This window comes from Orcinus orca, chromosome 19 (genome assembly GCF_937001465.1).
Source record: "Orcinus orca chromosome 19, mOrcOrc1.1, whole genome shotgun sequence".
NCBI classification, from domain to species: domain Eukaryota; kingdom Metazoa; phylum Chordata; class Mammalia; order Artiodactyla; family Delphinidae; genus Orcinus; species Orcinus orca.
Genome location: NC_064577.1, coordinates 13,721,575 through 13,747,190, shown reverse-complemented (window position 1 = coordinate 13,747,190; position 25,616 = coordinate 13,721,575). Strand labels below are relative to the sequence as shown.

The 25,616-nt window shown below is 49.6% G+C and overlaps 1 protein-coding gene across 1 annotated transcript in view; it reads right to left on the bottom strand.

Annotated features, from left to right (window-relative positions):
- Nucleotides 1-129: 129 nt before the first annotated feature.
- The window catches only part of GLP2R (glucagon like peptide 2 receptor), a 50,160-nt gene continuing 24,673 nt past the window's right edge, over nt 130-25,616 (bottom strand). Inside the window, exons 9-13 of the mRNA XM_004266843.4 lie at nt 24,643-24,712; nt 14,434-14,522; nt 7,004-7,142; nt 2,878-2,919; nt 130-1,867 (exon numbers count right to left, since the gene is read on the bottom strand). Of these exons, the coding sequence (XP_004266891.1) occupies nt 1,532-1,867; nt 2,878-2,919; nt 7,004-7,142; nt 14,434-14,522; nt 24,643-24,712 (676 nt within the window). The 3' untranslated portion in view covers nt 130-1,531. The remainder of the gene's footprint in view (nt 1,868-2,877; nt 2,920-7,003; nt 7,143-14,433; nt 14,523-24,642; nt 24,713-25,616) is intronic.

Sequence of the window (25,616 nt, the reverse complement as noted above, 5' to 3'; positions counted from 1 at the left end):
AGTATAATTGCTTTACATTGTTGTGTTAGTTTCTGCTGTATAACAAAGTGAATCAGCTATACGTATACTTATATCCGAATTGTGTATTTTTAATTGCAAAATCTGGCACCCCTACTTGATAAGTATCATATCGCGCCTCCCCCTAATATAAGGCAGGAGGACTTGGTCCCACAGCATAATACCCCGACCACCCACGTACACATACATTTTACACGCTGTAAAAGTGACGCTCCTGAGAACTGACACCCTGTTTCCATAGAACGTTCCTCCCTTGGCCTTCCTCAGCCTCTTGCCTTACAGCTGCAGCCACTGAGCCTGACCCTAATCGCCTGGGCCCTCCTCAGCCTCCAGAAGCACCCTCCACTCAGGGTCTGGGCACAACTGACTCCCCACCTGCAGACCGGGTCCACAGCCCCGGCCCCCTTGGTGCCTCCTCGGCGTAGCCACAGTCCTCTCGTTTCAGCTGGGTCCCCTCCAGCTCTCACATCCAATTCCATACGAGGAGTGGGACTCTTATCAGTGGGGGACTCAGGGCCGGGAGAACAGTGGGCAAACCTCCCAGAGCAGAAGGTACGGCCATCCAGGTATCAACGGCAAACCAAAAATGGCAGAGAACGGTAGGCAAGTAAGGCTTGAAGAAGCCAAGCTCAGACAGGCAGGTGGAACCAGAAAAGTGAGAAAATGACCAACAGCAACTTTCAGAGGGGCCCTGGGTGCTGGGGCCAACCCTCCGAGGAAGGATGGGCTCGTTACAGATCAAACAGAACTGCTGCTGCCCACGGATGAGAACTGAGATGGAGAGAGGGAGGGAAGACTTGACAAGAGAGGAAGAAGAGAGAAGGGAAGGAGAGGGCTCTGGGGGGCAGAGTGCGGTCCACCCTGTCAGAGGAGGGCAGGCGTGTCACAGCTGAACTGCTGAATGCAGGACTCCGGCGGTCTCTCCCGCCAGCGGCCAGCTCAGGGGGACTTCTGGCTGCTGCCCATCCTGCCCCAGGTTTTCAAAATGTGGGCTCGCATCAGAATTACCTGGGATGCTTGTTACACAATTCCCATCGTCGGCCATCGTCCCAGGTGCACCCTCTTAGAATCTCTGCCATGAGTCAGACTGCATTTAAAACACTTCGCAGGTGGTCCTTGGACACACTGAACCCGACTTCAGATAGACACCTTGTACCATGAAGAGTAAAGGAAGGATAGCGGCTGGCCTCTATTTCAAAGCAGACATCTCTCTGTATCCTAGGGCTCCATTCACTCGAATATGGGCCCAGCCCGGAAGGCTGGTGGTGCTCTGGGAAACACACCTGCGGGGGTGATGAGGATGACAGGGCACGCAGCCTCTGTCGCACAGAGCAGGGCAAGCCGGGAAGAGACGTCCAAAGTAGGCGGGGCGACGTCACGTCGGAGTGGGCGGGGTGCGCGGGAAGTGGGCTGACTTTGCACCCGCAAGGTCAGCAACGTACAGCTTGGCCGCCTCCTCCCTCGCCCATCTCAGGAGTCTCCGGGGAGCGGAGCCAGAGAGGTGGGCTCCTGCCTAGATCTCGCTCTCCTCGAGAATCTCCTCCACGGTGTGGACCAGGGTGAAGTCCCCCTCGCTGCTCTCCGACACGCTGCTGCCCCGGGGCCAGGCTGCGTGGCCTTGGCGGGGCAGGGCGCCCGCCACCCGCAGGCCCTCCTCAGTCGAGTGCAGGAGCTGCCCACCGTGGGGCGAGGGCCGCGCCTTCTGCAGCTTGCTGGAGCTAGTCCCCTCCGAGAGCTTCTTGGGACATTTCTCTAGGAATCGGAAGTTCTTCCCCAGGACCCAGGCTCTGCAGCCCGAGTGGTGGGCTAGCAAAAAGCGGGCCCACTGCTTCCGCAGCTCGGCCTTCACCTGCCAGGTGAGAAGAGGGCGGGGTTACTGCCTGGGAGTCACTGAGTCCAGTGTCCACTCAGCAAATGTGTATTGAGTGGCTACTCCGGACCACCCTTGGGAAACCTACCTTCTCACTAGGGGAAACGAACAAAGAGAAGCAGAGCAGATGACAGTGACACCGCGAGGCCTTTAAGCAGGACAGTGGGGTGAGGAGACTAAAATCTGAGCTAGGGTGTTCAGAAAAGGACTGTGTCGAGGTGACATTTGAAACCTGCCTGGTGGATCATGGGTCCCTGCTTGAAGATACAGAAAAGGCAGCAGTGAGCCAGACGGAAGAGGTTTTGATGTCAAGAGGCTTACATTCTAGCGGAAGGAGACAGAAATCCATATTTAAACCTGGGGTGGGGGGAGGGGAAGATGACAGGGAGCCAGAGATTCCACCAACTCCTCAAGTCTGGAGAAAACTGCTCTGGCCTCTTCCCCTCCCCCTTTCAAGCCTCTTTCTGGGGGAGCAGAGAGTTGGTGGGGGGCTCTGCAATAATATTAACAATAAAAATAATCGTTGTTACCATGCATAGGACCTTTACCATGCATCCCTGGGGTATCACTGCAGGGTAGAGACCACTGTTATTCCCATTTTACGGACGAGGAAACTGAGGCTCAAAGAGCCACGGTGACCTGACTAATGCAGATCTCCTACGTGGGTGAGTCATGGCCTGAATGCAGATTTTTGGACTCCAGAGTTACAGCTGGTAACTGTATGACACTTTGATACTCCCAGGGCGGCTCCAGCGGGGCCACGGTTGGGCTCTGGAAAACTCTGGAAAACTCATCCCAATACCTTTCCCCATCGGTCTGAGATGCCTGCTGCTCTCTCGACTGGATGTCTGTGGTACCCATTTGTCCCAGGACGTGCTGGTCACTGCACACCCCCCCATGGCACCATCATGTAAACCGAGCTCTCCAGGGGCAGTAGGATGCCGGCCCCAGCCTCGCAGGGAGCTGGGATGGCAGCGTGGAAAACGTACCTCTCCATTGGAAAAGCAATACTGCAAGGCCACAAGCAGTCCCTGGAATGAAAGGAAGAGGTGGCGTGAAGCTTGACTCAGTAGAAGGTGTGTCTGACGGTTACTTGGCAAGTCCACAGCCCGGCCCTAGTCCTAGTAGCCCCTACAAGAGGCAGGCAGCTACTCGATTGTACTAACTAGAGTCAGTCATAATGAGTACATTAACTCGGATTTCCACGGGGTCTCTTCCTACTTTGACACTCACCACCCACATCAGCCTAGGCGTTTGCTTACACGCTCATAGGTCAATGGTGATTAAACCCTAAAGGTTCTCCATCATTCATTCAATTATATAAATACTGTACAAGGTGACTGTCCCGTTTCTATTTGTCCATAGTGGGCAATGGCTAATTTTTTTTGCCTGATTTGCATCCTTTCCTGACCCTCCCCTACTCCCTGGGCTTCCGGCAGGGCTGCCAATCATTTGGTCCTCATGTTCTAGGAGGGCCATCACCACAATCAACAGCCCAAATGGTCACGTGACCCAAGCAGGCCCAATCCCAGTTCTTTTCAGCAGGAAAGAAGAGAAAGTTGCACCCTCTTCCCTGCTTTTGCCAACTTTATAGTCAAAGTTAGTCTGGAGACACTCAAGGGCATCTTCCCAGCTACGTGGAGAGCACCCGTCTGAGGATAAAGCCAACATAGAGAAAAGCAGAGGCTGGAGATGGTCAGAGACAGATTTTGATGATATTGTTTGAGTACCTGGATCCAGCTATACCTGATCCTGAAATTTTCATTTTTGTGAGATAGTAAATACCCTTTTCTCATGTCAAAATATTTCTTCTGAAAAGATAGATCATTTCATGCCTGGGGTTTACCATCACACTTAGATTAAAATATAATATCCTAACCGCAGGAGGAGCTAAGGTGATGTGGCCTTGTGTCTGTGTCACTGACCTCACCTTGTACCACGCTTCCCCTCAGCTACTATATTCCAGCCACACAGACCTTCTGGGTGCCTTCAGCATCTCAAGCTAATGGATTAGGTTGCTGTACAACTAAGTGGATCAAAACAATAAAGATTTATCGTCTCACATACTTCCTACGGGCCAAGAATCTGGCCATGGCTTAGCTGGGTATTCCCACTCAGGGTCATTCTTCTGGTTGCAGTCAAGTTGTTGGCTGGAACTTCAGGTATCTGAAGGCTTGACTTGCTTCCAAGACAGCTCACATGCCTGGCAAGTTGGTGCTGGTTGTTGGTAGGAAACCTCCATCTCCCTCCATAGAGCTGCTTATGTGTCCTCAGGACGTGGCCGCTGGCTTCACCCAGAGGGCGTGACCCAAGGGAGCCAGGCGGAGGCTGCAACCCTTTTTATGTCCTAGCCTCAAACATCACACACTTTCATGCCCACAATACTCTAATGGTTGCACAGGTCAACCCTATTCACTCAAGTCAGTGAAAGCCAAGAGGCAAAGATGACCAGGGGGCATGTTGGAGACCGGCTATCAGCTCATTTCTTCCTCAGGTCCCGTTGTCACACTTTCTGTTTTCTGGACCATTCTTTCCTCAAATCTCTGCCTAACTGGCTTCTCAAAATTCAGGTCGTAGCTCAAATATCTCCTAAAAGAGAAGTCTTTCCCCACCACTCAATTTTTGGTAGCCGTTCCAGTCACAGTCACAGTTCTCTATTTCATAGTCTTCAGAATATTAATAACCAGAATTGTTCTTCATTTGTCAACTTGGTTATTATCTGTCCCTCCCCGGCCCCTTCCCCCAACCAGAAGACCACCTTTATCTGGTCTTTTCACTGCCAGATATTGGAAGGGGGTGGGCGTGCTTTCGGCGTGCCGGAAGTCTCACAAATGAGTTGGGTGAAATAGGATTCCTCATCACAAGTGTGTCTTTCACTTCATCAGGTCCTTGAGTCATGGTTGGAGGGACATCCTGGAGTCTGGTTGACTCTCATTCTAGATGAAGCGAGTGTGAAGGGAGCGGTCCCACGAACAGATGGCTCTCACTCCGTGTGTCACCACCACTTGGCGGTCTCTCCAAAGACCCCTTGACAGCAGGAGGCTGGTGAAATTCTCTAAGCAACAGGCCCTTGGGAGAGTGAAGGGTCCCCTAAAGCAGCAAGGAAAGGCAGCTGTTGGGTCCAGTGCTAATTTCTATGGCAGAGTCACTAAGATACGACCCACTGAACGTGCACCTGCACACCTGCCCACCCGTGCTCTCACCTCTGCCTGGCGGGCTGGAGGGGAACAGCGTGGGGGTCTTTAGAAGGTGCATGGCCTCTGTCCAGGCACAAGCTCCTAAGTGTGTTTCTAGCTCCATCTGCAGAGCTGCTCTGATTCCTCGCCTTCCTCGGTGGTGCCTGAGCTCAGGCTGCTGCAGGACCAAACGATCAGTGTGGTAGCTGGTCTCCAGAGATGGCCCCAAGGATTTCTCCCCTCCTGGTAGGCATATGTGACCCTTCACATCAAGAGATGGACCATATCTTCCCTCCCCTTGAATCTGGGATGTCCTTGTGACTCCTTCTACCAGCACAATGTGGTAGAAGTGACGTTCTGGGACTCCCGAGCCTTTGCCTTAAGAGGGTTGGAAGTGTCTGCTTCCTCCCTCTTAGGGCATTTGCTCTTGGGATACTCCTAAGAGTCCAGCTGCCATGCTCTGAGATGCACAAGATACGTGGAGAGGCCACATGGAGAACTTAGGTTCCTAATCGATAGCCCCAGCTGAGCTCCCAGCCAACAGCCCGTGTCAACGTCCATCCGTGTGAATGAGCTGTCTTGGATGTTCTGGCCCAGATCAAGCCTTCAGATGTTTGCAGCCCCATTCAAAGATGACATGTATCAAAAGGTTCACCCTGCTGAGTCCAGACAGCCCAGCTTACAGAATCATTCGAGATTAATAACATAGTTTCTGATTCAAGCCATGAAGTTTGGGGGGAGTCTGCTACACAGTAATGGGTGACCCAAACATGCTCCCTTGCCAGGGAGTCTGGTAGGCTAGGATCTGTCCTACAAAGAAATCTGTCCCACAAAGCTCTGCAGGAGCGTCTTATCTTCAGCTGGCCTCGGGTGTGTGAGATCAGCTGATCAAGGGGTCACATGACCGATCAAGTCCTCAGAGGAAAAAAGGCCACCAAATACTACTGACATCACAGCTGTAATTTTTTGTTTTGTTGTTGTTGTTTCTAATTTGGGATTACTTTTTAAAGAAGATTAAGACCAAGCAACATAGGAAACCCAAGTGACTAAACTTTAGCCTTTGAAATCCCCCAAAAGATTGAAGTAAATTAAACATGGTTTCAAAATGAAAAAAAGTTACCAGTGGGCGCTCTGTCTCCATTCAAAGCCACGTGCAATTCAGCTCTAACAGAAGGTAAAAAGAGCCACTGTCCAGTTGCCCCTACCATACCTCAGGCTCTGTCCCCTGGGCCTTTGGTGAGTGTGGGGATTCGATGAAATTTATTTTGACCCAAATAAAGCCACTCCAGCCAGTCTCAGCCACCTGAGCCTCCACAGCTTAGGCTCCAGACATACGAGTGGAGAAGTCATCTAGAAAGTTCAGCCCCAGCAAGCATCCCTGAAGCAGAGGTGAGACATGCCTACTATGTCCTACCTGGATTCTTGACCCCCAGAATCATGAAAAATAATAAAAATTACTGTCGTTTTAATCTGCTAAGTAATGGATGACAATTGAAGCCATGGATAACCAAAACACCCAGGTACCTGAACCACAGGTGGCCTCCTGTTTCTAGTTTCATCCCCCACACACCTGTCAAAGTCCCGAGAGCCTCCTGGTCTCTACTCACTGTTCATTTTGCACAAACTGTACAGAGAACCCAGCAAAAATAGGCGCTTAATAAAAGGCTTCATGCTGACACGGTGAATGTGATTGTGAGTCACACCAACTATTATAGTGCCGGAAACAAACCACTTTTCCCTTCTTAGTCACCGAGTCACACTGGCAGGATTAAAGCAACATTTCCATCTCCACCCCCTTCTAATGCCAAAGCCGATAAATCCTACTGGTAACCAGAGCTCTCTTTCCCTCTTCGGGCTCTCGCAATTTCGAGCGTGTTTGGATCAAGGGCATTTTGTTTTCTCCAAAGCCAAAGGCATCCTTGTTCAGACATCAACTTACGTGGAAGGAGCTCAGAGTCAACTGAATGAAGAGTCGTATGTATCTGGGAAATCCTTCAACTTGATCGTCAGTGATGAAAGAGAAGAGAATCTCATGAACACCCAATAAAGGAATGAGGACCAGCGTGGACTTGGCCAATCTGCAAACAGCAATCAAATACGTGTCACGAAAGCCACCTTGGGAACAGGCAACATTTCCTGCTCTTCTATGCATCGTTTACTGATAAATAGCTGATTTTCCCTTTTGTCTCCTTGGCTACACGCTGAATGCCTTAAGGGCCAGTGTGGTCCTGTCCACTGATGGCATCCCCACACCTGACTCATGGAAGATGCTCAGAAAACATGAATTGGATGAATGAATGAATGAATGGATTCCTCCATATAATGATATACCTACAGATCTTAATGTTTTGTTTGATGGACAGATTTCCATGCACATGGCTGTCACCATAGGACATTACATCCCTTACCAGGTTTGACAAGTTTCCTATTGCCTAGCTAGCAGGTGCCTCTACCTCTTTCTCTATTTGGGACTTCCAGTGTCAGTGCTTTACGGAGCCTGAGAAGAGAAAGAAAATGACTTGCCCAGGGTCACGCAGCCGCTAAGTGGTACCTCGCAGCCTGGAAGTGGGGCTTCTGACCTCACACTCAGGCCTTGCACACTCCAAGCAGGATTTCATCATCTGCCCCAAGCTGCCCCCAACCCTGGTGATAGCAAGGGCAGCAGGAAATGAGAAACTGATCTTCCTCGTACAAAGCCCTGTGTGGAAGCTTGCTGTTGTATATACACTCTACACAAAAAAGACAAACATTCCTTTGTACCGCCCACGTGCAAATGCACAGCTGGGACCCAAACATTCCATACCGCATACTGGTGGTTCCCAAGTGGACAGACTATTAGAATTCCTTACGGAGATTTTAAAATAGATATATTTTTATTGGTTGGCTCTCTCTCTCTATAGCTTCCTGAGCCTCAGTGTCAACCCCCTGAATCAAAACCTCTGGAGGTTGGATTCTGGGAATGAGAATCTTTAAGGGACTCCCACAGGATACTGACAAGCAACCACGTTTGGGAACAACTGCTCTTCACCATTGAGCTGCCTCTTGATTTCAAACTACATTAGCACAGGTGACCTATTCAGGGCATACACAAAGCTACTGTCTGATACACATTGGGAAAAAAAGAGCTTCAATTTGATGATTTTTTTAGCCCAAGTCCTTGTCTTAAAGGGCCAAACTAGGAGAAGTTTCCTCCCCACTGAATAAAAACCCCGTGGAATTAAAGATGTGGAAACAGAGAGGGTCAGCAGCCCCTCACGGGCAGTATCTTCAAGAAGGTTTAACTTTATGCAGGAGAAAGTGCTTACTATGAAACTTGCATCTGTGAGAGTCATTCAGATGCAGTGTTATCAATGAAACAAAAAAACTCACCTTTGTGCCCTAAAAGGACCTAAAGCCTATAACAGTTGAGTAGGAGTCACCAAGGAGAGGGACTCCCCCGGAGCATATGGGCTGAGCGTCCCAGGGCCTCGATGGTCAAGGGGAGGTCAAGGAGTGGGGAGTCTGAGACACAGGCCCTGGTTACGTGGTTCTCCTGAGCCGAGCTCACACCTACTTGCACACCCACACTCACCCGTGCACACTCACTTAGCTGAGCAACATTAAGGTGTTCCCAAGGAGAGACCATTTCAAGAGTTCTGGGTTTTGCTTGTTTGTCTAATTTCCAGGAGTGTTTTAAAACCCTGTAGCTCAGAGGTTGCCAAGTGGCAACCATGGGTTACAGTTGACCTGCAGACAGTCTTTGCTTATGCTAGGTAGTGATTTTTGCTATTGGAGCCATCCTTAAAAAATAAGGTGGGGCTTCCCTGGTGGCGCAGCGGTTGGGGGTCCGCCTGCCGATGTGGGGGACATGGGTTCGTGCGCCAGTCCGGGAAGATCCCACATGCCGCGGAGCGGCTGGGCCCGTGAGCCATGGCCGCTGAGCCTGCGCGCCCAGAGCCTGTGCTCCGCAACAGGAGAGGCCACAGCAGTGAGAGGCCCGCGTACCACAAAAAAAAAAAAGGTGATTTCAAGCAAAGGGGTCCAGATCTTCAGCTTCCTTTGAAAAATGGGGAGATCTGGCCATGCTAGGCCCCAGTTCCTGCTTGGCAATCGTCGGTTACAGCCTTTAGAGGGAACCCGCATTCTCCAACCCAACCAGCCTCCTTGGCCCTTGCAAGCGTGTGAGTCTGCGACCCTTGCTCTGCGCTATATGGGTTTTAATGACACATACTTACACGCAGACCCACGTCTTACCATCAGCTTATTCTTGGGGCCATGCTACTACATTATGCTTTTAAAATAAACTTTTCATTTTGGCATAATGTTAGATCTACAGAAAAGTAGCAAAGATTATGTAGAGAGTACCCACATACCCTTCACTGAGTTTCTCCTAACGTGAAAACCCTCCAGAACCATGGTACCTTCGGCAACGCTAAGAAGCTAATGTTGGCATATGGCCAATAACCATACTCCAGACTTTAACCAGATTTCACCAGTGTTTCCACAAATGTCCTTTTCACATTCCAGAAGCCAAGATCCCACACTTAGGACAGGAGGATTTTTAAGGAATGATCATCTTTTTATGAGGTTTTGGGCCATTTTAATACCTGCCACCTCTCTGGGTGGATGTCAGAAGGAATTTCCCACTCCTCACCTGATTCTCAATTCTCCTTGGACAAAGGACTATTTGCGTCTCTGTTCAGATGAAAATCCATAAATATCTATAGCAGCATCCTCTTATGAACTGTGTTTATGCCTGTTTCTCATCTTCAGTCATTTGTTTATTTAAATGGTTTAGTTTATTGCCGTCGGTTAGCTCTTCAACAGATATTGGGCATCTGCCCTGGACATATGATCAAGCAGGAGGATCTGGGGCCAAAGGCAATGGGACACGGGGCAGAACCTGGGGCCTGGGTTCAAATCCCAGCTCCGCCAATTACTAGCGATGTGGCCTTGGGAAAATTATTTAACCTCTCTCTCTGTAAAAATGAGGATTATACTACTAATAATATCATCTGAAATGTTAAAATAATTATAAAAATATTAGTAGCAATAACTCCTGACAGTGTCATTGTAAGGGTTAAATAACATGGGCCCAACCCTCAGAATAAATGGTACCCGACACATGATGTGCAGTCAATAACATTTAGCTATCACCGTTTTTAAAGCATCTGTCCCTGTCCTCAAAGTTGCTCACAACCTCAGTGACTTGGATTATTTTTCTTCCATTTGTGACATTTTTCTGAAAGTTCTTTCAGAAAGGGGTCTGGGGTTTAGCATGTTAAGAAATGATTCTCCTTTATAAGTTCCGTAAGAGTTCTGCCCCATGCATCACACGGAAAGTTAAGATTGTTTATCTAGGAGGAGAGAGTCACCTCCATGCCGGGAACCACAAAGAACAGAGAACTCCCTCCCAGCTGAGGGTCCACTGGTGTCTGTCCACAATCCAGGGACATTGCTCTTTCTCCAGGCTTGGCTCAGCTGTCCCTGTCCAGACCAGGCAGGCAGCTGGGCTGGTTACAGTTTCCTTCTTGAATGACAGAAGCCGGGGGCTGAGGGCTAGGACTGCAAAAGGTCTCCAGCTCCTAGCCACTTGCCTCTTTGGCAAGGACTAAGTGTGTTTAATTTAAACTTTCCTAAAATATACTCCTCGGGGCGGGGTGGGGGGCGCAAATCTTGAGAACTACATTCTGAAAGTTTTCAAAATCTGGGAGAGTTGTAGGCTGGGCTGTTCCTACCAGTTAGGACAAAATGCATTTGGGCCCCATTGCCCCTTCCTCCTTCCCCCCTAGCAGGGGGCCCTAATGGAAGGGGACGTGGAAGAGGAGAACCTTTCAACGTGGAGGAGGGCAGTGTGAGCTGGGGGCGCTCATGATCCGTTGGGGTGACGGGAAGCAGCCTTCCCAGAACTTAGAAATGAGCAAGTTAGCACTGCTGTGACAAGGAGATGGGCAAATGTGCTTCTCGACGTTGTAGGATTCCCTGGCCCAGAGAGTAAAATAAGGTGGCCTGGGTGTGTCCTAAGAGACAGAGCCCTGACTTTTTGCTAATTAATAAGCATTAGCTAATCAACTGTATTGCACTCTGCATGGAGAAAGAATAAACAGAAAGCACACGGCCAACCAAAATGGCAGGAAAAGTCACAAAGAAGCAGGACGTTCTCAGTACTCATCCGGCCCTGTGGGTGGAGACTCTGGGGAATGAACCTCCCTCTCACCGGGACGGGTGCACCACAGGGCAGTGGTGGTTTCTCAGGCCACCGTCAGTGATCCTTCAACACCAACCCCTTTACTTTGATGACGTGATCACCAAGCAGCATTCTGGTGACGGCTTTGGCTTTCTGGATCTTCTGGTGTCAACTCTACAGGGAGTGCAGGCACTAGCAGGAACGTCCCACTCCCACTTTTCACAGACTCTAAGAATGAATAGTTGTATAGTCTGGTTTGTAGATCAGTCTCTTGTTCAGTTAGACTTAGTTAGACTTAGTTAGACTAAGTTAGAGTTCAGCTAGACTTAGCCCTCCGAAGTCTCAGCCACTTTGGCCACTCACAGCCAAAGTCTCCCCAGGACAGTCCCCAGGTGGTAGACATCAAACTCGCCAAGGTGAGGTGTCTCACGCTGGGAGGCCTCCAGGTAGGCAGGCACCCAGGTTCCTCTTTTCAAGATTTTACCTTGAAGAAGGATGGGGAGGTTTCCAGACAGATCGTTTATGCCAGGCAGGGTTACTCTGTCTCTCCCCAAAATAGCTGTCCTGAATCACTGCTCAGCCATGAAGGTCTCCCCAGTATATTGAGTTACACTTCCGGAGATAATTGCCTCCTAATTGGGTGTGCACACTTCAGGGCTGTACGAGGAAATCCATTTGGTGTTGGAAGAATACATAATAAGAGAGGAGAATAGAAGTTCTGTGTGTGTTACATTTTTATCTATCCTTTATAATTTTCTTTATTTTGGTGTATCACGTATGTAGTAGTTCAGTAAACCATGTATATATATGATGAGTGACATCATTCTTTACTAATAGACACGTGATCAGAAAAGTTTGAAAGGGGCTTCCCTGGTGGCGCAGTGGTTAAGAATCTGCCTGCCAATGCAGGGGACACGGGTTCAAGCCCTGGTCCTGGGAGATCCCACATGCTGCGGAGCAACTAAGCCCATGCGCTGCAACTACTGAACCTGCGCTCTAGAGCCTGCAAGCCACAACTACTGAGTCCGCGCAACACAACTACTGAAGCCCCGTGCCTAGAGCCCACGCTCCTCAGCAAGAGACGCCACCGCAATGAGAAGCCCGCGCACTGCAACAAAGAGTAGCTCCCGCTCGCCACAACTAAAGAAAGCCCGTGCACAGCAACGAAGACCCCAACATAGCCAAAAATTAATTAATTTTTTAAAAAAAGTTTGAGAGCCACCGTCTTGGATAACTCTAGAGAAGAGCCTGGAAAAGAGGCCGTCAAGCTGCTTAGAAACACATTTGCCACGGCTGACCAGAAAGCTCCATGCGTTATTTCACTAGAACATCTGGCCCCGTGGTGCCCCCACTCTGGCTGTGTATCCGAATCTTCTAGGAACTCTCCTGTAAGAAGTCCCTGTGTGGGGCTCCAACCCTCAGTTACTGAACCAAACATCCAGTAGAAGAGCTCACACATCAGGGCTTTTGGCCGGCTGTCTGGTGATGCTTAAAATAGCCAGGATGGAAAACTATCGTAGGGGCCACTGTGGGTCTGACGCTCGGGGATGGCCCCAGCAGTACCTGGTGGGCTTTGGAGGCACAAAATGGCAGGGTTTAGGCTCTCAGTCTGTGTGGAAAGTGGTGCCTTGGCGTTCGTCTGCCCCATTTCTGTCTCCCGGGAGTGCTGTCCTCTGTTGGGTTTCCACGGTGCCTGGTTAGTGAGAGGATTCCCTCCCTAAATGGACCCAGGCAGGGTAGGTGGGAGAAGCCCTGCTCTTGGCCCTGGACCTCCATCCTCACAGAGTGGTGAGAGGCTGAGCCTTGGGAAAAGGGCCAGAGAGCCTGTCAGCCACTTGCAGGCTCGGCCAGAGGCGCCGAGAAAGACGGCGTAGTTCTGTGTGGTCCAGGCCAGCCCAAGTGTCCCAGGGCCAGGGGCAGGTTACGCAACATTAGAGCCAATACCGTGCATATTTGCCTGGTCCTGAATGGTGTGTTTACCCTTCTGGAACTCCCGGGGGTGGTGGGGGTTAGGTTGACAGGATTTGGGGTCTGGACACCCGGGGCAAATACCACGCACCACATCTGATTAGATTGGGACAGGCGTAACTAGGACCTCCTTTAATCCTGATCACAGGCAGAGGATGGGTCTGGGGTGACGCTCCCATGTGACATACTAGAAAGCAGACCCAGGGAGGCCAAGCAACTTGCCCAAGGTCAGTGTGGGGTCAACGCCAGCATCAGCCCCCCGACTCATGTTCCACACCCACATCCCGGTCCTTGGCGAGTTAGAAAGTGTGCTCCTCACAGATGGGGCCCCCATCCTATTCACCTTTTGTTTGAAGCACAGTGCCAAGCGCATTTTAGACATTCATTCAATGTTTGTCAGATAAATGGACAAACGACCTTCCCGGCACACCTGGCTCGGGGCCCGTTCTGGCCTTAGAGAGGGAGAAGCTGAGGTACAGCCACCCTCACTCACACCTCCACCCCTACCACAAGGACTAAAATCTCTACCATGGGAGAGGAGCTCTGGGTTAAAACCCTCTGTCCCCAAGAAGTGCACACGTCCTACAGAAAGCAGAGTACCTGGGAAAGGTGGGAGGGAGCCCTTTCTCTCTCACTCACTCATCATTTGAGTGACAGCAATGCAGAGCTCAATAAACACCCAGGATCTGACTTACTCTGCGATGGGACCGCTGTCACCATGGAAAGCAGAACACGGGATGCAGCAACGGCAAGTCACAAAGAAAGCGTGACTGTGTGAAGAATGTTCCCTTGGACTCCAAAAGTTTGCAGTTGTCTTACTCAAGATCTTACAAATACCCGAATACTTTCTCCTGAGTTACAACATATCCTTTATTCTGTTGCCTCAACTCCTTCCCGAAGGAAGGCAACTGTCAAACTCCCTTTCGTGTGACTCTTTCCTGTCCCCGTAAAGCACCCGTTCTTAGGAGCATTTTAACAGTGTCCTGCTGGGGAATGTGTGTGCCCTTCACTACTCACCACTGACTTCATTTGCACGGGCTCGGAAGGTCCTCATCTTTGGCAAAAGCCCTACATGATCCCACGGCGCCTTTTTCAGAGGGGCTCTTGCTGACACCCTTGTGTCCGGAGATAAACGTACTAATGCAATGTTACCCCCTTCCTGGGACATTAGCCAGAACGGCCAAAAGCGGTAAAAATAATCTTGGGCTCTTGGGTACTGACCTCAGGCCACTCACCTGTATTTATAATCTCTGAAGCACATTTGATGAGCTTTGAGCTTAGAGATGAGAAGCTTGAGGATTTTCAAGAAGATGAAGAAATTGACCTTGAAAAAAACACAGATATGAGTAAGTGATGTGGCTAGGAATATCAAGGTCACCCTGGACCCGCCATCAGATCCTTGTTCAGGGAAATCAGGGGCAGTCCGGTAGTCAGCTGGTCAGGTGGCAAGTGGTCAGGGTAATCCCCACTCTCCCTAAGGCCATCTCAACTGAGAGCCTAGAAAGGACGCTAAAAAGCCACCTAGTTTATTCTTCTGCCTCCAGGAGACCCAACAGCTGTCTGAGAAAGGCAGATGGACATTTACATTATTATTTTTTTAATTTGTTTTGTTAATGTCTTTATTGGAGTATAATTGCTTTACAATGGTGTGTTAGTTTCTGCTTTATAACAGAGTGAATCAGTTATACATATACATATGTTCCCATATCTCCTCCCTCTTGCATCTCCCTCCCTCCCACCCTCCCTATCCCACCCCTCTAGGTGGTCACAAAGCACCGAGCTGATCTCCCTGTGCTATGCAGCTGCTTCCCACTAGCTATCTATTTTACAGTTGGTAGTGTATATATGTCCATGCCACTCTCTCACTTCGTCCCAGCTTACCCTTCCCACTCCTCATGTCCTCAAGTCCGTTCTCTATGTCTGCGTCTTTATTCCTGCCCTGCCCCTAGGTTCATCAGTACCGTTTTTTTTTTTTTTTTTTAAGATTCCACATATAGGTGTTAGCATACGGTATTTGTTTTCCTCTTTCTGACTTCACTCTGTATGACGGACTCTAGGTCCATCCACCTCATTACAGATAACTCAATTTCGTTCCTTTTTATGGCTGAGTAATATTCCATTGTATATATGTGTCACATCTTTATCCATTTATCTGTCGACGGACACTTAGGTTGCTTCCATGTCCTTCCATGTCCTGTCACAGGGCTGCAGTGAACCTTGTGCAGTGGTACGTATATATATATATTTTTTTAATTAATTAATTTATTTATTTTTGTCAGCATTGGGTCTTCGTTCTGTGCACAGGCTTTTTCTAGTTGTGGTGAGCAGGGGCTACTCTTTGTTGTGGTGCGCGGGCTTCTCATTGCAGTGGCTTCTCTTGTTGCGGAGCACGGGCTCCAGGCGCACGGGCTTCAGTAGTTGTAGCACGTGGGCTCAGTAGTTGTGGCTCGCAGGCTCTAGAGCGCAGGCTCAGTAGTTGTGGTGCACAGGCTTAGTTGCCGCACAGCATGTGGGATCTTCCCGGACCAGGGCTCGAACCCACGTCCCTGCCAATCCCCTGCATTGGCAGGTGGATTCTTAAACACTGTGCCACCAGGGAAGCCCTCATGTGTCTTTTTGATTTATGGTTTTCTCAGGGTATTTGCCCAGTAGTGGGATTGCTGGGTCATATGGTAGTTCTATTTTTAGTTTTTTAAGGAACCTCCATACTGTTCTCCATAGTGGCTGTATCAATTTACATTCCCACCAACAGTGCAAGAGGGTTCTCTTTTCTCCACACCCTCTCCAGCATTTATCGTTTGTAGATTTTTTGATGATGGCCATTCTGACCGTTGTGAGGTGATACCTCATTGTGGTTTTTTTTTTTCAAATAGATTTATTTATATCTATTTTATTTATTTGTTTTTGGCTGTGTTGGGTCTTCGTTGCTGCATGTGGGCTTTCTCTAGTTGTGGCGAGCTGGGGCTACTCTTCGTTGTGGTGTGCAGGCTTCTCATTGTGGTGGCTTCTCTTGTTGCAGAGCAGGGACTCTATCTAGGTGCACTGCCTTCAGTAGGTGTGGCACGTGGGCTCAGTAGTTGTGGCTCACAGGCTCTAGAGCGCAGGCTCAGTAGTTGTGGCACACGGGCTTAGTTGCTCCGCAGCATGTGGGATCTTCCCAGACAAGGGATCGAACCCGTGTCCCCTGCGTTGGCAGGCGGATTCTTAACCACTGCGCCATTGGGGAAGCCCCCTCTTTGTGGTTTTGATTTGCATTTCTCTAATGATTAGTCACGTTGAGCATCCTTTCACGTGTTTGTTGGCCATCTGTATGTCTACTCTGGAGAAATGTCTATTTAGGTCTGCTGCCTATTTTTGGATTGGGTTGTTTTTTGGATATTGAGCTGCATAAGCTGCTTGTATATTTTGGAGATTAATCCTTTGTCAGTTGTTTCATTTGCAAATATTTTCTCCCATTCTGAAGGTTGTCTTTTTGTCTTGTTTATGGTTTCCTTTGCTGTGCAAAAGCTTTTAAGTTTCATTAGGTCCCATTTGTTTATTATTTTATTTCCATTACTCTAGGAGGTGGATCAAAAAGGATCTTGCTGTGATTTATGTCATAGAGTGTTCTGCCTATGTTTTCCTCTAACATAGGCAGAAGTGACGGGTCTTACATTTAGGTCTCTAATCCATTTTGAGTTTATTTTTGCGTTTGGTGTTAGGAAGTGTTCTAATTTCATTCTTTTACATGTAGCTGTCCAGTTTTCCCAGCACCACTTATTGAAGAGGCTGTCTTTTCTGCATTGTATATTCTTGCCCCTTTTGCCAAAGATAAGGTGACCATATGTGCGTGGGTTTACCTCTGGGCTTTCTATCCTGTACCACTGATCTACGTTTCTGTTTTTGTGCCAGTACCATACTGTCTGGATTACTGTAGCTTTGCAGTTTTCTGAAGTCAGGGAGCCTGATTCCTCCAGCTCTGTTTTTCTTTCTCAAGGTTGCTTTGGCTATGCAGGGTCTTTTGTGTTTCCATACAAATTATAAAATTTTTTGTTCTAGTTCTGTGAAAAATGCCAGTGGTAATTTGATAGGGATTGCATTGAATCTGCAGATTGCTTTGGGTAGTATAGCCATTTTCACAATATTGATTCTTCCAATCCAAGAACATGGTGTATCTCTCCATCTGTTTGTATCATCTTTGATTTCTTTCATCGGTGTCTTACAGTTTTCTGCATACAGGTCTTTTGCCTCCTGAGGTAGGTTTATGCCTAGGTATTTTATTCTTTTTGTTGCAATGGTGAATGGGAGTGTTTCCTTAATTTCTCTTTCTCCATTATTATTTGTAATTAACAGGTACTGAGTACTTACCATGCCAGGCACTGGGCTAACTTTCCATACATTATTTTGTTTAATCCTCACAACAGCCCTCTGAGGAAGCCACACTATTTTAATGCCATGATACAATGAGAAAACAGAGGCACAGAGGAGACAAGTACTATTCCCAAGCTTGCACAGCTAGTAAGTGGCTGAGCTGGTAATTAATTAAATTCAGATTTGTCTAATTATAACCCTCCCTTCACTTAAACAGAATCCCACACTGCCTCCCACTGTAAAGAACTCCAGGTCTATTGGTGTTGAACTTGAGGACCTGTTGCTGCCACAGAATTCACTGGAAAGCACACGTTCTCTACTCTCTAGATGACTTTCCACAACTGTCATGAACTGGGAAAATTCGACCCTTGATTATCAGCTTTGGTAGAAAATTTAAAATATGTCTGCATAGGGAGGGGCTTCCCTGGTGGCGCAGTGGTTGGGAGTCAGCCTGCCGATGCAGGGGACGCGGGTTCGTGCCCCGGTCCGGGAAGATCCCACATGCCACAGAATGGCTGGGCCCATGAGCCATGGCTGCTGAGCCTGCGCGTCCGGAGCCTGTGCTCCGCAACGGGAGAGGCCACAGTAGTGAGAGGCCTGCGCACCGCAAAAAACAAAAAACAACAACAACAAAAAAATGTCTGCAGATTCTTCGACACTTCTCCCTTCAAAAGGCAGAGCCTAATTCGCCTTTTCTCTCTGGGATGTGAACTAGTTCAGTTATTTGCATGTAATGAAAAGAATATAGTAGGAGTGATGCTGTGAGTTCTGAGGCTAGGTGCTCAAAAGGATGGCTTCCAGCTGGTTCTCTCTCTCTCCCTCTCCCTCTGGGGAAAACCAGCCACCATGTTGTGAGGACGCCCAAGCAGCCCGTGGAGAGACCCATGTGGGGAGATTGAGTCCTCCGACCAACAACCAGCACCACTTGCCAGCCTTAGAAGCTGATCTTCCAGCCCCAGGCTTCAGATGGCTGCAGCCCTGGCCAACCTCTAGACAGCAACCTCATGAGAGGTCATGGACCACTGGAAACGCAGAACAGCAAGTGGTCAAATGTAAGCAGGGCTTGGAGAACGAGAACAGGGTTTATGAGATGTGAGACTGGAGCGGGAGGGAGGGCCAGGTCCTGCAGAGCTTTTCATGGCCACACTAAGGAGTTTGGGTTTTCTTCTGAAAACAGGGATGATGGATTTCAAGCTGGCAAGTGACCTGATCAGATATGCATTTCTGCATTTCAGAAAGCTCATTTTAGCAGCAAGCGTGGAGACTAGATTGAAGGAAGGCAAAGCTGGAGGAAGGGAGACCAACTGGGAGGCAGTTTCAGAGTTCCTGGGGAGGATGATGGAGAGGTGACGTAAAGAGCAGCCCTGGTGGTTCAGCGATGGAGAGGAGATGGATTAGAAATTATTGAGGAGTTTGAGTCAGATGACCTTTGTGACCGGCTGGATGGGAGATCAAAGATGACCCCAAGGTTTCATGGTAGATCTCAATGTGTGGTCGTGCCATTCCCCAAGAGAATGACCACACAGAGAAGGAAGAGCACTGCGGGGACGAGGACCTAGCAGTTTTGGACACAAGAGATGTCCCAAGGCAGTGAGATATTTATGTCTGGAGCTCAGCAAGGAGGTCCCAGTCAGAGCATGGAGCCATTGGAGTTGGTGAGATTGTCCAGGAAGGCTGTGGAGACTGGGAGAAAAAGAGGGTTCTGAGAATTGCCTTGTAATGAAGGGAAAGGTAGAGGAAGTGGAGACATCAGAGGAGGTTATGAAAGAGGAGCCGGGGCAGTCGGAGTGCACCACAAGGACGTGGTTTCCTGGAAGCTCACAATGGGTAGAATTTTAAAAAGGTTTAAGTGCTACCGTAATCTGAAGGCGAAATAAGACCACACTTAGCGACAGGGAGCTCACTTAAGAGAAGCTGCAGGAGACAAGAGACAGTAAGTGTAGACCACATTGAAGAGACTTGACTGCAAAAGGAAGCAGACGGATAGAACAGTAGTTGGCAAGGGCTGCGGAATGGAGATAATGTCTCTCAACTGAATTGTGGGGCTAATAGTGGTTTGGGGGTACAGTTGTTTTTAAAATTGAAAAGACTTCAAAGTGCCTCTATGCAATGGAGAAAGAGCCCATAGGGACGGTGGTTGGGTGGCAATTAATGGAGTCAAGTCTCTGCAGACATTGAACCAGCACAATACTGATGTCCTGGTCTTAACCCACAGATTGAAACACGAGCTGCAGAATCCAACACGTACCTGTTATTACTTGTCTTATTGGCCTCGGGAGAATCAATGCGCAAAGCTAAGAGGGTAGAGTTTCAGGCAAGAGGCTATTCATCCAATCCACAAGCCAGCGGGGATAATGGAGATCGCCAGCCAAAACTATTTAGTAACGGAACACTTAAATACAAACTAAGTGTAACCAAGCAATTTATCCCATTTAATGGGATGTCTGTTTTTCATCACAAAGAGAAAACGCTGTGTCCTTGGCTTAGTGACTTGTTAAACTCAGGCGTTTTTCTTACAAAGCAAGCCTAACACGGGAAAGGCACATATTTCAGTAAATTAATTTCAACCAGGACTGTCTCCTAGGAAATGAAGGCTTGTGATGAGAAGCGTGTAGATTCCCTGTTCTTTGTGTCTTCCAGAGACCAGACAAGAGAAAATGGGCATCAACCACTGGGCTACATGGAGGAAGCACTTCTTCACTGCCATGGAATGGAACACCAGCCTGGTGGACCACGGAACCTCCATCCATCCAGGTGCCCCAGGAGACAGGGGTCGGCAATCACATTTGGATGGGGCTGTTCGTGATTTGTGTTCCAGCAGGAAAGGGGATGAAGGAGGAAATTTTTTTTTTTCCCAGCAAACAGAGGGTTTATTTGCAAGGCGGCCAAGCAAGGAGATAGGAGAACACATCTCAAATCCATCTCCCCAAGGCAAGAAGCTTGGGGTGTTTATATAGGATAACCAATAAAGAAGCAGGGCGGTCTGAGGACTGGGGAGTGCGCAGAAAGGCGACTGGAAAAAGGTACAAAAATCCTCGTTCTGCGCAAGTGTCGGAAATTTTTAAAGAACCCAGCCAACTCCTCTTGGATTCTGTGACCAGATGTGGGGCACGTAGGACCCCAAACATATAAGGCTCCTTTTCAGGTCCTAGAGGATACAGAATGCATATGATCAGATGTACCAATCTTGGTGACATTTCTTTGGCACCACGCCAGCTGCCATGCTCATATCTGGGTCTACAAGTTGGCAGAGGTGGTTGCCGGCACAGTAGGGACTCGGAGGTAGGTCTCGTGTACCCCTAACTCCTCCATCTTCCCACCAAGCCCCTCCTCCCCTAGCCCGCTATATAGACGAAAATGCCTATATTAGAGCTACTCCTTTGGGTTAAAACCCTCCGTCCCCAAGAGCCCTGCTGAAGGGCACATGCACTTAGCCTTAATAAGGGTTCAGTCTGCAAGGAGGAAGAGCTCACCAGGCAATGTAGGGCCGTCAGGTGGGCATCCCAGGCAGAGAGGCAGCGTGTGCAAAGGCACGGGAGGCATGAACATCAGCATGGATTCGGGGGAACTGTGCATTTCTCCATATAAATGGAGCACGGGGTGCTTGTGGTTGGATGGGAATGACAATACGTACCATATGAAGGAGTTTGGAACCACGCCCAAGGGCAGTAATGAGCCATTAAAAAGTCACACGTAGGGGCTTCCCTGGTGGCGCAGTGGTTGAGAATCTGCCTGCTAATGCAGGGGGCACGGGTTCGAGCCCTGGTCTGGGAGGATCCCACATGCCGCGGAGCAACTAGGCCCGTGAGCCACAGCTGCTGAGCCTGCGTGTCTGGAGCCTGTGCTCTGCAACAAGAGGCCGCCATCGTGAGAGGCCTGCGCACCGCGATGAAGAATGGCCCCCGCTTGCCACAACTAGAGAAAGCCTTCACACAGAAACGAAGACCCAACACAGCCAAAAATAAATAAATAACTTAATAAACTCCTACCCCCAACATCTTCTTTAAAAAAAAAAAAAAAAAAAAAAGTCACACGTAGAAGAGAAACAGCCACACATAGCTCGAGAAAGACCACTCTGGCTGCCATACAGAGGATGCATCGCCAGGGGCAGGAATGAGCAAGGGAGGCCAAATAGGAGGCTTTTGCAAAGGTCTGCATGAGAAACCCCAAGGGGCTGAAGAAGAACAATGACAATGGATTGAGGAGAAGGAGAAAGCCTGGAGGGACCTTCAGAGGAAGAACTGACAGGACTTGAAGTCTGGCTGGAGGCTGTAGTGAGGCAGGAGATAGAAGCTAGGAGGGCGCCCGGGTTTCCGGCTTGGGTGCCTGGTAGGTGGATGGTGGTGTCGTCCACCGTGGGGTGAACAGGAGGAAGAGGGGTTGTGGATGGGAGGACAAGGAACCACCCTGAGCTAAGGTGATTGTGGCCATTTCTGTGGAGCTGGCCACGACTGGGAAGGTCCTTTCATCCAAGAGGAAAAGACAGAGCACATTCTCTAGTCCTGGCAGGAGAAAAGGTGGCTCTAGGAACTAGGAAGCACCTGGAGAAACCAGCACACAGGTCAGCCAGCCATGGACAACCAAGCAGCGAGGTCCAGAGCAATTGTTCCAGCCCTGGCCACGGATTAGAATCACTGCCCAGGTACCACCTCCAGAATTTCGGATGAAATCCTCTGGGGTATGAGCCACCACGATGTTTCTAACGCACAGCCAGTTTTGAGAACCGCTGGTGTGTGGGCACAGAGCTTCCTAAACATTACTGTGTACCCAGTGCCCAGGAATCCTGTTACAATGAAGATTCTGATTCTGCAGGTCCGGGGTGGGGCCTGGGAACCTGAATTCAGAACAAGCACTCAGGAGACCACACCTGAGCTTCTCCTTAGAATCCCTAAGCCACATCTGAGACCAATGAAACACAAATCTCGTGCAAGAAGAACTTTTCAAGATACCCAGGTGATCCCAAGAGCAACCAAGATGGAGAACCAGTGATGCAGCCTCTGGAAGACTGCACGCAGGGTAAGCACCAGGGATCCAGCTGGAGCGAGTCTGAACTCCATCCTAGGGAAGGCCATCCTGCTTCATTCTGCCTGGTGCATGAGAACCTTCCAGTGCCCGGGAGTGTGGGTCACAAGCATTTACTGAGTAAGTTTCTGCAGAGCCTGCCGTATGCTTGGGCTGGCCGCCAGGATGCATAAAACACGGGGCTTATGGTGACAGCACACAGGCTTTAGACAAATACTTGCAATAAAACATTGCTGGGGTCAGAGCAGAAGTTGGTACAGGATCTGGGAAGGACACGGAGGAGGGTGTGACCATCTCTACTTTGTGGGGTGGGTGTCCAGGTAGAGTGGCCAGGAGGATGAGATGGCGGAGGGAGGCGGTTCCAACCTGAGGAGGGGCCAAAGCAAGGTACTAACGCGTGAGAAGCCCACAGTCCTCCAGGCATGGGGGCTGGAGGCAGTAAGTATCTGGGGGCAGCTGCGCGATGCTGTGGTTACAAGTGCCGGTGTCACCCGATCAGGCCGCGGTCTGACCCCCACTGACTAACTCTGTGACAGTCTTCAGCATGCTCACCAATAAAAGCAACACAATAGTAGCGCCTGCCTCGTGGGTTTGTTGGGAGATGAAATGAGTTAACACGCACGGAGCGCTCAGAAGAGCAGGTATGTAGGAGGCACTCAATAACTGTCAGCCGGCTGCAGCGGAGGTGGCCAGCCAGGAGCTGCGGCTGGGACCGCAGCGGGGCAGTGTGGCTGGAGAGGAGAGGATGTGGGGAAGGGAGGCATATGGGGTGGGTGAGGCAGGGCAGGAGGCCGCGCTGGGAGTGGGCGTGGTCAGAGGTCACTTTGAGCATCCGCTCTCAGCTGCGTGTGAAAGGACCGGAGGAGACATCCCCAGTAGCACCCAGGCCACCGCTTAGAGCATCTTCACGCTCTTGGTTTTCCTGCCCTTTCTACGAACATCTTCCCCTCCCAGGCACACTCAACGCTCAGGTATGGGCGGAGAGTGCCCTTCAATTATTGACAAATATTGACATTCTTCTCTAAAAATAAGCCTTTTTGCTTTCACGAAACCACAAATGCCAGGTTATTTCCATAAAATGGCAAAAACGGAATGCCCGGCAACCCCTTGGAGAGGAGAGTGGGCGGTGCCTGGCTGGTGGGCGCCCAGGGCTGCTGGCCCTGCGTCCAGGCAGGAAGACCTCCCGCCTCCTCTGGGATCTTTTTTTTTTGCGGTACGCGGGCCTCTCACTATTGTGGCCGCTCCCGTTGCGGAGCACAGGCTCCGGACGTGCAGGCGCAGCGGCCATGGCTCACGGGCCCAGCAGCTCCTCGGCATGTGGGATCTTCCCGGACCGGGACACGAACCCGTGCCCCCTGCATCGGCAGGCGGACTCTCAACCACTGCGCCACCAGGGAAGCCCTCCTCCGGGACCTTGTTGCTCATCCTTCCAACTGTCTGCTATCTCCCTGCCCCTCCCCCGAACTTCTTTGGCAGATGTCTTCCTCACATGCTACGATCTAAAGGAGCTTTAGGACTCCGGCTTGAGCAGTCTCTCTGCACCCCCCAAATTCTGGGCCTTCCACAAGGTCTCAGAGTAGCATCATCTCCTGACTCGAACCCCCATCACAGCTTTGGGTTAATAGCGACTGCATGCTTTCCTCCTCTAAAAGATGCTTCCTTAGTCTCCCCTCCCTCCTGCTGACGGTGGTAAGTCCAAGCCCATAGCTTTGCTGTCCCCGGGCTCGTCCATGCCCGAAGGCTCCTGCATCCCCAGGCTTTGTGCACATCACAGCCGGTTGACATGAGGTCACTGAGCTGATTACGGGTTTCTCTACATAGTTCGAAAACCCAGAGAGTAGGAGGCTTAGAGTGTAAGCCTGGGTTTAGGTACTGAACCAGAACAAGGAGAAGTTTCTCACTTGCTTCTTCTCATTCAACAGATCTTACTCACAGCTCAGCGTCTCCATCTCAAGGGATCTGGCCCAGGTTCATTCTGAACCAGAGAATCTGGCGGGTGGCAGGGGAGGGGACAGGGTCCTCCACAGCGGCTGAGCTCAGAGAGGAGAAAGGGCGGGTGGGACGGTCCTCACCGTTACACAAAGCAGCATGGGTCCCCGAATGATCCACCAGACATTCTTATTCCTGTTGGTTCCCCAGCACCTACGGCAAAGAGCGAGTAAGAGAAGACTTACGTCTGAAACAAGGCTGAAGGTAAAGGGCCTGCACCCTCGGAAGAAGCAGGCTCACACTCAAGACTCACTTGGGATGGGCGAGGGAGGGCCCAAACCCCTTCCTATTAGGTTGATACCGTGGACTTTTTTTTTTTTAACCAGGAAAGTGGTCTTCATGCTAACAGCTTGGTGTGTAGCCTTCCACATTTTTCTCCGTGTTCGTACAAACACGAATTCTTAATTCCACAGGCACACCTCATTTTACTGTGCTTCACTTTATTGCACTTCGCAGATATTGCGTTTTTTGCAAATTGAAGGTTTGTGCAACCCTGCGTCGGGCAAGTCTGTAGGCGCTATCTACCAACGGCATTTGCTCACTTCGTGTCTCTGTGTCACGTTTTGGTAATTCTTGCAATATTTTAAAGCTTTTCATTGTTACTATAATTGTTATGGTGATCTGTGATCAGCGATCTTTGATGTTACTGTGGTAACTGTTTTGGGGTGCCGTGATCTGTGCCCATATGAGATGGTGAACTTAATCCATGTGTGTGTTCTGACTGCACCGCCAACCGGCTGTTCCCCTATCTCTGTCCCTCTCCTCAGGCCTCCCTAATTCCCCGAGACACAGAAATATTGAAATTAGGCCAATTAGTAACCCTACAAAGGCCTCTAAGTGTTCAAGTGAAAGGAAGAGTGACACACATCCCTCATTTTAAATCAAATGTTAGAAATGATTAAGCTTAGCGAGGAAGGCATGTCGAAAGCCGAGATTGGCTGAAAGCTACGGTCCTTGCACCAAACAGTTCTTGAATATTTTTAGCTCACTGCTGGGAGCAACTGCTCAGAAAAAAAAAAAGATTCCTTTCAAAAATATGACTGCTCATTGACAATGC